Source organism: Halichoerus grypus, chromosome 11, assembly GCF_964656455.1.
Source record: "Halichoerus grypus chromosome 11, mHalGry1.hap1.1, whole genome shotgun sequence".
Lineage (NCBI taxonomy): Eukaryota > Metazoa > Chordata > Mammalia > Carnivora > Phocidae > Halichoerus > Halichoerus grypus.
In genome coordinates, this window is record NC_135722.1 from 46,061,505 (window position 1) to 46,074,020 (window position 12,516).

General features: G+C 36.2%; 1 protein-coding gene across 4 annotated transcripts in view; it reads left to right on the forward strand.

The window, feature by feature from the left end:
• SBF2 (SET binding factor 2) overlaps nucleotides 1-12,516 on the forward strand; it is a 454,330-nt gene that overhangs the window by 345,651 nt on the left and 96,163 nt on the right. For all 4 annotated transcript variants that reach the window (XM_078058407.1, XM_078058408.1, XM_078058411.1 and 1 more), the window contains exon 17: nucleotides 4,770-4,838. In XM_078058407.1, the coding sequence (XP_077914533.1) occupies nucleotides 4,770-4,838 (69 nt within the window). The remainder of the gene's footprint in view (nucleotides 1-4,769; nucleotides 4,839-12,516) is intronic.

Genomic DNA, 12,516 nt, shown 5'->3' on the forward strand with positions numbered 1-12,516 from the left:
AACAGACTCAGATACAGGAAACAAATTGTTGGTTACTAGAGGGGAGATTGGTTGGCTTGTAGGCAAAATAGGTGAAGGGGGGATTAAGAGATATATCAACATCCAGTTATAAAATAAGTCATGGGGATATAATATACATCATGAGGAATTTAGTCAATATTATAATAACTTCTTTGGTGACACTAACTAACCTCATCATAGGAATCATTTGGTAATGTAGAAAAATATTGAATCACTATGATACCCCTGAAAGTGATAGGATATTTTATGTTAGTTATATTTAAATTTAAAAAAAAAAGAAGTAAAAGTCCATAACACCCCTTGCCCTGCTCTCTCTCTGTAACAAATAAATCTTAAAAATAAATAAATAAATAAATAAAAATAAATAAATAAAAGTCCATAACAAGTTTTAAAGTGATCTTTTGGTTGGAATTCTCTCAGATTTTTGATGATATTGAATCATCATTTTTCCAAAATATATTTTCAACTGCTTTCTTAAAAAATGTTCTTAGTCAGGGCACCTGCGTGGCTCAGTCGTTAAGCATCTGCCTTCAGCTCAGGTCATGATTCCAGAGTCCTGGGATCGAGCCCCACGTCCGGCTCCTGGCTCAACAGGGAGCCTGCTTCTCCCTCTGCCTCTCCCCCTGCTCGTGCTCTCTCTCTCTCTGTATCTCTGTGTCTCCAATGAATAAATAAAATCTTAAAAAAAAAAAAAAATGTTCTTAGTCAAATTCGGTTTGGAAATGCTGCCAACCAAATTTTCTCCATACAGTCACAGTTTAAAAACCCTGAGAAGTCCTACAGTTTTTTAAAAAACAAACAAGAAGGGCACCTGGGTGGCTCAGTCGGTTAAGCATCGGCCTTTCGCTCAGGTCATGATCCCAGGTTCCTGGGATCCTTGCTCAGTGGGGAGTCTGCTTCTCCCTTTGCCCCCCCACCCCCATGCCTTCTCTTTCTCTCTCTCTCTCTCAAATAAATAAAATCTTTAAAAATAAAAAATAAAAAAACAAGGGCATCTCATTTAATTTTGTTTACCCAGCATTTTCCCAATTTCCAACTCCCCACAAATAACAGCTATCAATACTCTGTAAAACTAGTGTTTGTGGAAGTTTGAGTACACTCCCCTTACCATTCCTGTGGAAACCTTTTAGGTATGTTTCCTTGCAGAACCAAGGAGTCTTCCTTGCAGAACTAAGGATTGGGTTGCTTTCACCTTTTGGCTATTGTGAATAATGCCTCTGTGAACATGAATGTATAAATATCTGTTCAAGTCACTGTTGTTTTGGATATATAGTTGGATCATATGGTAATTCTGTTTTTCAATTTTTGAGGAAATGCCATACTGTTTTCCTAGCAGCTCCACCATTTTACATTCCCACTGAGATTTTCTGATATCCCATTCCCCAACATTTCAAAACCCAATGAGTTTTGGCATTGGTAACATTTCTTGCCTGATCAATAACAAATTACCTTTTGTATTCAACACTAAGACAGAAAAAACATTTCCAGTCAGTTATAAGATGGATTCCAGTCTTGGAGAAGTTAAAGTGTGAAAAAAAAAAATGTGTATCTTAGAGTCAGTGAAATATAGTAAATGCACTAAAACCCCCTCCAAAAGTTTTTTTTTTTTATAAATTACACAGCTTTTAACACAATCTTTATAAAACAGGAAAGTAAAGGTAGCTGCTCACCAGTAGTGTATGAAAATAATTCCTACAAACATATAAACTACCAAAACTGAAACATGAAGAAATAGAAAACATGAACAGACCAATAACCAGCAATGAAATTTGATCAATAATCAAAAAACTCCCAACAAACTAAAGTCCAGGGCCAGAGGCTTCAGTGGTGAATTCTACCAAATATTTAAAGAATAGTTAATGCCTATTCTGCTCAAACTATTTCAAAACATAGAAAAGGAAGGAAAACTTCCAAATTCATTCTATGAAGCCAGCATTACCCTGATACCAAAACCAGATATATACTCCACTAAAAAAGAGAACTACAAGCCAATCCCTGATGAACTTGGATGCAAAAATTCTCAGTAAAATATTAGCAAACCGAATCCAGCAATACATTAAAGAAATCATTCACCATGATCAAGTGGGATTTATTCCTGTGTTGTGAGGGCAGTTCAATATTCGCAAATCAATGTGATACACCACATTAATAAAAGAAGGGATAAGAACCATATGATCATTTCAATAGATGGAGAAAAAGCATTTGACAAAGTACAACATCCATCATCCATTCATGATAAAAACCCTCAACAAAGTAGGTTTAGGGGGAAAATACCTCGATGTAATGAAGGACATATGAAAAACCCACAGTTCATATCATCCTCAGTGGGAAAAACTGATCACTTTTCCTGTATGGTCAGGAACAAGAGAGGGATGTCCACTCTCACCACTGTTATTTAACATAGTACTGGAAGTCCTAGCCACAGCAATCAGACAACAAAAAGAAATAAAAGGCATCCACACTGATAAGGAAGAAGTAAAACTTTCACTATTTGCAGATGACATGATACTCTATATAGAAAACCCAAAAGACTCCACCAAAAAAACTGCTAGAACTGATACACAAATTCAGTAAAGTCACAGGATACAAAATCAATTGTACAGAAATCTGTTGCATTTCTATACACCAATAATGAAGCAGCAGAAAAAGAAATTAAGGAATCAATCCCATTTACAATTGCACCAAAAACAATAAGATACATAGGAATAAACCTAACCAAAGAGGTGAAAGATCAGTACTCTGAAGACTATAGAGCACTGATGAAACAAATTGAAGAGAACACAAAGAAATGGAAAGACAGTCCATGCTCATGGATTGGAAGAACAAATATTGTTAAAGTGTCTATGCTACCCAAAGCAATCTACACATTTAATTGCAATCCCTGTAAAATACCATCAGCATTTTTCGCAGAGCTAGAATAAACAATCCTAAAATTTGTATGGAACCACAGAAGACCCCAAGTAGCCAAAGCAGCCTTAAAGAAGAAAAGAAAAGAAAAAAAGTAAAGCTGGAGGCATCACAATTTTGAACTTCAAGCTATATTACAAAGCTATAGTCATCAGGACAGTATGGTACTGGCACAAAAATAGCCACCTAGATGAATAGAACAGAATAGAAAACCCATAAATGAACCCACAACTATATGTGGTCAGTTAATCTTCCACAAAGCAGGAAAGAATATCCAATGGGAAAAAGAGTCTTTTCAACAAATGGTGTTGGGAAAACTGGACAGTGACATGCAGAAGAATGAAACTGGACCACTCTCTTACACCATACACAAAAATAAATTCAAAATGGATTAAAGACCTAAATATGAGACTTGAAACCATAAAAGTCCTAGGGGACAGCAGAGGCAGTAACCTTTTTGACGTTGGCTGTAGCAACTTCTTCCTAGTTATGTCCCTGGAGGCAAGGGAAACAAAAGCAAAAATAAACTATTGGGAGGGACTTCATCAAAATAAAACACTTCTGCACAGCGAAGGAAACAACAAAACTAAAAGGCAACCTTCAGAATGGGAGAAGATAGTTGCAAATGAATATCTGATAAAAGGTAAGTATCCACAGTATATAAAGAACTTGTGAAACTCGACCCCTAGAAAATGAATAAACCAATTAAAAAATGGTCAGAAGACATGAACAGACATTTTTCCAGAGAATACATACAGCTGGGCAACAGCCACATGAAAAGATGCTCAACATCACTTATCATCAGGGAAATACAAATTAAAACTACAATGAGAATCACTTCACACCAGTCAGAAGGGCTAAAATATAAAACCCAAAAATAACAGGTGCTGGCAAGGATGTGGAGAAAGGGGAACCCTCTTGCACTGTTGGTGGGAATGCAAACTGGTGCAACCACTCTGGAAAACAGTATGGAGCTTCCTCAGAAAGTTAAAAATAGAACTACCCTGTGATCCAGCAATTGCACTACTTAGGTATTTATCCAAAGAATACAAAAATACTAATTCAAAGGGATACATGCACCCGATGTTTATAGCAGCATTATTTTTAATAACCAAATTATGGAAGGAACCCGTGTCCATTGACTGATGAATGGATAAAGAACAAGTGGGGTGTGTGTATGTGTGTGTACATACATACACATGCATGCACACATGCATTGGAATATTACTCAGCCATAAAAAAGAATGAAATCTTGCCATTTGCAATAACATGGATGGAGCTAGACAGTATTATGCTAAGTGAAATAAGTCAGTCAGAGAAAAACAGATACCATATGAGTTCATTCATGTGGAATTGAAGAAACAAAATAAGCAAACAAACAAAGGAAAAGAGAGAGGGAGAGAAACCAAGAAACAGACTCTTACTTAACTTTAGAGAACAAATGAATGGTTACCAGAGGGGAGGTAGGTGGTGAGATGGGTGAAATAGGTGATGGGGATTAAGGAGTGCACTTGCTGTAATGAGCACCTGGCATTGTATAGAAGTGGTGAATCACTACATTGTACACCTGAAATTAATATTGCACTGTATGTTAACTAACTGGAATTTAAATAAAAACTTTAAAAAAAGTCTTTCTGAAATGTATTTTTATCTCATTTCTAAAATGAACGTGCTTCAAGGGCAGTTATTTTTTCAAATTTACTTAAGAATTAGCGACAATTTGGAATAAGAGTAAAAACCCCATAAGACACTAAACAGTGTATCCTAGATTTTTGCTTCCATATTTTTGTGCTTTCTGGTAAATGTCCTAATTATGCTCATTTCTCTTTGTTTTGTTTAAGGATTGTTCAAGTTTAGAAGAATATAACATTGCTGCAGCATTGCTCCCTTTGACCAGTGCTTTCTACAGGGTAAGTTTCATTGGTCTATACATAAGCTTATTATGATTTATATAAATATATGCAGTTTGATCTATCATGGAAATACATGAATCTTTTCTCCTTGTATATATAAGATATATCTATGGTTATGTTTATTATAATATTTATTGCATACAGTTGACCCTTGAACAACACAGATTTGAACTGTACAGGTCCACTTATTTGTGGCTTTTTTCCAGTACTGTACTGCAAATGTATTTTCTCTTATGATTTTCTCAATAGCATTTTTCTCTGGTTTATTGTGAAAATATAGTATATGATACATATAACATACAAAATATATGTTAATCAACTGTTCATGTTATCAGTAAGGATTCCAGTCAACTCTAAGGTATGAATAGCTAAGTTGTGGGGGAGTAACAGTTATATACAGATTATTGACTGCACAGGGGGTCAGTGCCCCTAACCCCCGCATTTTCAAGAGCCAATTGTACTGTGTGTAGAAAATTTAATATATAATATTAAATCATCTCCTAAGATAGAACCCCACCCATCCCATCCCTTCTTTTTCTTTTTTTGTTTTATTTTTCTTTATAGCATTTTGTAACACCCAAAATTACATATTCATTTGTTTACATTTGCATATCTTCCCCTACCACAGAAAATAAATTCCATGAGGCTAGGATATTGTCTCATAAATATTTATTGATAAGGCCAGTTGTTTTTTTTTTAACTTTACTTCAAACAGTCTGTCCACAGTTAAAGGTCTTAACCCAAAGGTTCTCCATAATCAGAAGCTCTTTCTCTGCTAAGTCACTGCATATCCCTCTTTCTTCCTATTTATCCTCCCTCCCTCTTTTAAAACAGAAAGTGGAATTTATGACATTCACACTTCTAAGAACTGGCAAGTCATACTGACCATGCTCAGGAAACAGGACAAATTTCAGAAATGTCAAACAAATGAATTTTAGGTTTAGAAACTAATGACAACTAACTGGAGCTTGAGCATCATCTTTTGGTCTTCCCTCCCCAGCTTAACCCTAGCTTCAGGCCTACTCCATTTTTCCTTCAGTGCATACATACTAACCTTCTCTGAACTCCCTGATCCCTTCATCTCATTCCCCTGCTAGCATGGAGAACACTTACAAAAATTGGCCAGGCTGTCCTGGATCCTAGGGCACCTAAGAAATTTGTCTGTATATCTCAGAGCAGCTAGAAAACTTAGTCCACTGTCTAACTAGCCTTCATATAAGCCCTCACCTGGCATTTGTTAAAGAAAATGGCATTTTAAATCTTTCCCACTTTCAACATCTAAAATATTTTTTAAACTTAAATATTATGTAGAAATAAATAAGAAACACAGGGAAAATAAGAATTGACAATAGAAACTCAATTGCTTGAGTGACCCATTGCTTATGATTTTTTTTTTTAAGGAGAATCATTTAACCATTTTACAGTGTATATTAGTGAGGGTTTGATTATGATAGCAGAAGCACCATGAATGATATAATTAAATAACTTATTATAAGGGACCAGCCCTTATATTGTTATAGAAACTGGGGGGAAAGTTTATGGAAGGCTCTACTTGTGGGCCTGAAGTCTCTGTCGGTCATGACACCATGAAGAACAAGGACAAACTGGAATCTGTGTATATCTCTTACTTATTCTAACCTCAGTAATGCAAATGGCCCGCAAAAGAAGCAGCACTGTTAGCCATAGCACTGCAAGCCACACTTGCACCTGGCCCTGGGCTAGGAGAAGCTGAAGGAGATGTGGCAGGAACTGGAGGAACTGCGAGCTCAGTCCCTTCCCCGTATCGACATGAGCCAGCAGGGCAGTGACAAAGCGTATGAGCTGTATCAGTGCATCCTATATTGCCTTCAGAGTGTAATGACTGCTGCTTCATTTTTGTCCAAATCTCAGAGAAATTTCTCTTCTGGCCAACCCAAACCCTTGAATCAGAGAGGAAAGAAAATTCTGGGAAATGTTGTCCTAGCTTAGCTTAGTTTACACAGTGCAAAACCATCATACTGGTTTTAGTTTTGTGGGAGTTTTTATGAAGTTAATAAGTTGGGCTAAGTGCCATACTGTTTCTCTGTGTTATCAAACAATAATTCAAACTTATGTTTTAGGGGTGGGTTTATGAATTTAATTTATTCTTGTTGGCTTGGTTTGATTTGATTTGGTTCGGGCATGAATTAGGAGCCAGAAACCACGCCAGTAATATGAGCAGGAAAAATTTAATAAGTTATTAAGTAGTAACAGGGGATTAACTGCTAAGAAGTAAAGATAATTCTGAAGAATAGAGGAATATCAGAAACAGAGAGCAGCTACTACCTTTGGGCTTAGGCAGAGTCCCCAAGAAAGGAACAAACTTGGAAGAGGGCTCCTCCCCAACAAGACTTGTGATTCAGACCTTGCTGGAGCAGTGTTGATTTGGCCACTGGATGGCATAGAAATTCACTGAGGTGCCACAGACCAGAGCTGGCAAGCAGGAAACTACCTCCTGGAGTTCTGGCAAAACTTGCTGGGAATCCCCCTCAGTCGAGAGCCAGTGAAACTTGATAGGAAGCCACCGTCTGGAGTACCACTGAAACTCCATAAATGGCAAGCACTTTGGGGTGTCCACGTCTAGCAGGTGCATGCCATAGGAGCACACCAGAACCAGGAAAAGAAACCAGTTTCTACTGCTGTGTCTCTTCAGCACTTTATACTGACAAAACAGTATTGTGCCAGCCGCGAAAGGAGAAGCGTTTACATGTCCAGCTCCAGTAGCACAAAACAGGGCAAAGAAAGGTCAGTTTGGAGGAAAGAGACATTGCATTGGTAACTGACACAGTGGGGTTAGGGAGAGTGAGAGGTAAGGGTGGATCATACCAATTCTTAGATACTTTCTAAATTCCTAATTTATGGGAAATTATTTCTGGTGTATAATTCAGGAAAATTCTGTAGATGCAAATTGTATTATCCTGGCCACAGATTGCAAATGAGCCATGCTCATAGTGTTCAGCCAGTATAAACTCCTGGGCCTTGCTCAGCATGCTTCAGGGAATGGACTCAGCTGTTTGTCTTATTTTAACTTATTTGAAAATATTTTTAATATTATTTATTAGTCTTTTTTTTCAATGGATCAAAAGTTTATTGAACATCTCAATATACAAAGTTACTATGCCAGGCAACATCATGGACAGCCACATGAGTGAAACACTGACATGGCCACTAGGAGCTTATATTAGTCTTTCTGATACCATAAATAATAAACAAGAAATCAAACTGTTCCACAGTTGTATCAACTGGATGGACATTTCCTTAAATAAAATATATGTGTGTGGTTAGAAAATTCAAATACTACAGAAACATATGAAATGCAAAACAAAAGTTTTCTTTCCCACCTCTACCCATATCCTCTGACAGTTGACTTCTTGGGAAAAAAAAGTCACTCGTTATTGCCAGCGGATAAAATACAGATAAAACTACTTTTTTAAACTAATCAAACCATTCACACTGTTTTCTCACCTTGTTTTGTTCACTTAGTTGTATGTCTTGGAGATCTTTCCATATACCCAATTAGGTATATAACACTAATGCCTAATTATTTTTAATGACTGCATATATATTTTCTTAATGAAAAGATATACCTGTGTGTGTGTGTCTGGATTTACCATAAGCATAAGCGCAGAATATTTCATTGACGCAGATGAAATGTGCTGTTCATCTTTTACCATTTTCCTTTGTGTAAAAATATCCCAAGATGTTTCATTTGTAACATTATATATCTTAGATTCTTGGGAATTTTTTATGCCACAACCACCACAAATTTGAGGGATTTTTTTCCCTTACAGTTCTCTCACTTTTCTCTACTTTTAATGAGTTATATGTAACTCATGCTTTAACTTATGAAGCCTTTCTTGAAGGTGGTGTTTTAACAGCCAGGTTTAAATTGTTAAGGATTACTGGGGCACCTGGGTGGCTCAGTTGGTTAAGCATCTGCCTTTGGCTCCAGTCCTGATTCCAGCGTCCTGGGATCGAGCCCCTAATCAGGCTTACTGCTCAGCAGGGAGTCTGTTTGTGCTTCTCCCTCTGCCCCTACCCTCCACTCATCCTCTCTCTCTCAAATAAAATGTTTTTTAAAAATTGTTAAGGATTAGTTTAATGGTGGAAAACGATGTAATCATTTACATTTATACTATGCTTATCATTTATATGATGCTTTAATTCTTAGTTGAGCAAACAGTTATTAGGAATGGCAAGCCCTGTGCTTACGTTTGTTGCAGAGTTGCAGGTGAATAGCACATGGTCCTTACCCTGAAGAAACATACTGTAATGGCCTTTCATATTCATTAATCAGCTACTGATAGAGGAACATTTCACAGTTACTGAATAACATTGGGTTACCCTTTGTTTGCTTAGGTCCTTTTTATTCAAAAATCATGTTTGTTAAATTAAGAACTGAAATATATGCTCAAAGTTTAAAGCAGGGGTTCTTGTGTAAATGTCACTTTTTTGGAATAAAAAGAATTAAAGAGTAAGCTAAAACCCAATGAGCAGAAATAGAACCAAAATAGGATACCCTTGGGTAACAGTGAAGGCCATGGGTCCCTTCATCATGAGCCATTGTGTAATGCCCTTTCCTCCATGATCCATATCTCTTAGAGTCACCTTGTTGTAGTTCTTAATCACCCAGGTAATCTAGAGAGTATCCTAGAATCTATCAAAATATGACAGATCCCTTCTTTTACTTCTTTGAGGCGCACTGGTTACTGATGCTCAAAATGATGCCCTGAACAACTGAAGCTTTCTCCCCTGGTACTCATTGTAGTTCATATTTACCCTGGGAAGAAATAGAAATACCCTATTTATCTTAAATTCAAGCACCCTGAAGTGATGCATTCCCTTCCCAGATTCCAAAGATCCCCCATACCCAGGTGGCACTTTGTGGATGATTTATTGTTCAGGATAGGTCTTACTTCATAAGACATCATTCAGCCTCTCATTCTCAATAGAAGTGGATTTATTTCCTCTTTAAAATTCTCATTTCATTAAACATGTAAAAAAAAATCTTCTCTAGTATCCAGACACACAGAGGATCCATTCTTATTAACAGGTTTGTTGAGGTATAATTTATATACCATAAAATTCACTCATTTTAAGTGTACATTTTAGCAATTTTTAGTATATTTACAGATTTGCACAACTATCACACTATCCAATCTTAGAACATTTCCATCACTCCAAAAAGAAACCTCATGCCCATTTGCAGGCACTTCTCATTCCCAGGCAACCACAAATATACTTTCTGTCCCTGTAAATTTGCCTTTTCTGGACATTTCATATAAATGGAATCATAAAATATATGTTCCTTTATGTCTGGCTTCTCACACTGAGTAAAATATATTTGAAGTTTGCCCATTTTGTTAGAAGATTTCTTTAGGACTGTTAATTATTAATTAAGATTTCTCCATACCCAGAGTGCTTAAATCACCTTTTGTATTGTTTCAAATTGTATCTAATTCAAGATGTAATGTATAATTAAACTAATTCTCTTTTAATAAATATATCAGGAAAAAATGTGAGATGTAGAACCTAATTTTATGGTTCTTTAATTTTTCTATTGCTAAATTGTAACTTTTACTTATACTGTGTAAATGAACATACACTTATCTGATTATAAATAAATTTGAGATCTAGGTATTTTTCCACTGCAAAATATAAAAGCCAAAGGCAGGTAGATGTATTCAGCGTGGTGTGATAGGAAAATCTGTTGATTACTACCTGAAAAAAGTCATTTGTGTAAACCTAGCTTTTACCTAATCAGAGAAACAGAAGTGAGCATTAAAGCGCAGAGAATCACAGAATTTCCTGAGCCACCTCCTGAGTGATGACCTTCCTGCCACCATACTAGAAGTATTTCTCCTCCCAATCCCAGACCCCCAAAATGAGCAAACTAAAACCTGTTAACTGCATCTTTCGTGTCAAACCTGGTATTTCTTTTATAAGCCTATGTATCAAATAGAACATGATAAAGAACAAAAGTCCAGAGGAAAGTGATAGCAGTAATAAAGACAGCTAATTCTTACCACCTAGTACAAGATGCTATATTTGACTTGCAGCACCTAATCCAAATCAATTAATATTTCCATTTTAAGATGAAGGAATCTCTACCACTTAGTAAGTAGCAGAGCCAGGACTCAAACTCAGTTCTGACTCTAAAGTTCATATTATTTAACTATAGTAAGATTCCCCAAGTGAGTCCCAATTTATACAGCATAATTCTGGGGGCTTTTCATCTTTTTGCTTAGAGGTACTGAATTGACATCACTCCCGTCCCCTCATTTCTCCAACCAGTGTTATCCATATATCCAGTAAGGATACTTCATTAAGCTTTGGCTTAGAGTGGACAAAGTCAGAAAATGCTGATTAATTGGATGTTACAGTTAACAAATAATTGTCCCATATCATTGTATACAAATCTCTAACTTCCACATATTTCTAATAGAAAACATACCAAGTACTCAGAATCACACCAGATGCATTTTGTACTTCTCTGTTGATTTAGAAGTTATTTGAATAACTAAATGGTTTTGCCCTTTAGTCATTAATATGGACCCTACTTGTCTTACTATAGATATGACAGCTTATAGATAATTCTAACCAATGGAATCCAGATGATCCCACATTCATGTTATTAAGATTGTTATTGGAAGAAAAATCTTATAATAATATAAAAAATAGATATTTCATCAGTTCTTTTTCCCCCCATTGGTAAATGACAAGAGAGGTTCTTAAAAATCTACAAAATAGGAAAATAATTTTGTTTTTCTTAAACTTCATGATCTGGATACATTGCATTCCTACAACAGGTCTCAAAGGATTACATTTTTGGCAGAAATGGCAGGGGGTGGTGATGAAGGGTCTTTTTTCATCTTTTTTTTTTTTTGCTGTAAAATAAAATACTAAGCTTAAAAATAAATTAGCAGAAAAACATTTGAGAGTGAAGACAGGCATCAACAGTGGGCTGAATCCAAATTTGGCCTGGGAAAGATATGAATGTGCTTATTACAGCAGATGCCTCCAGCACAGCAGAATTTTAGAATGGCCAGAGATAATGTCTTGCTTTTATTTCCTCCCTTCATTTTCTTGTTCTTTCAGACAACTTAGCATTCCTTCCTCCTCCCCTCTCAGCACAACCTCTTCTTGCTTCTTCCCGTGTTTCTTTCCAGTTTTGGGTGGCTGCTCCTTTTCTCCTAGTCCTGGAAAACCTCTGCTTCTGAGAAACTGAATTATTATAATACTTTAGAATTACCATTCTTTATTAATACTTGTTTATCTTCACTGTTTAAACTAGTAATATAAGGCAACTATGGAGTTTGAAGATTTGAAGGAACATGGTTACTTATAAATGTAAAGTTACATTAACCACCGGGTAGAAAATTGTATTTCAACAAAGTTGCTGAGTGTCTCCTTTGTGTAAAACTCTGTACTAGGCATTGAATGAGTTGCAGTGATGCATAAGACATGGTTTCTGCTCTCCAGTACTTGGTTATCTTGTAGGGTAGACAGGCATGAAAATCACTAGTAGTAAGCAAAATAGGAGGAAACAAAGTAAACTGTTGTACTGAAGAATGTGCCAACGATGAAGGAGACTAGACTTTTTTATTTAAATCCCTCATACCCTCTTAGTCTCCCTTACATAATGACACTGTGATTT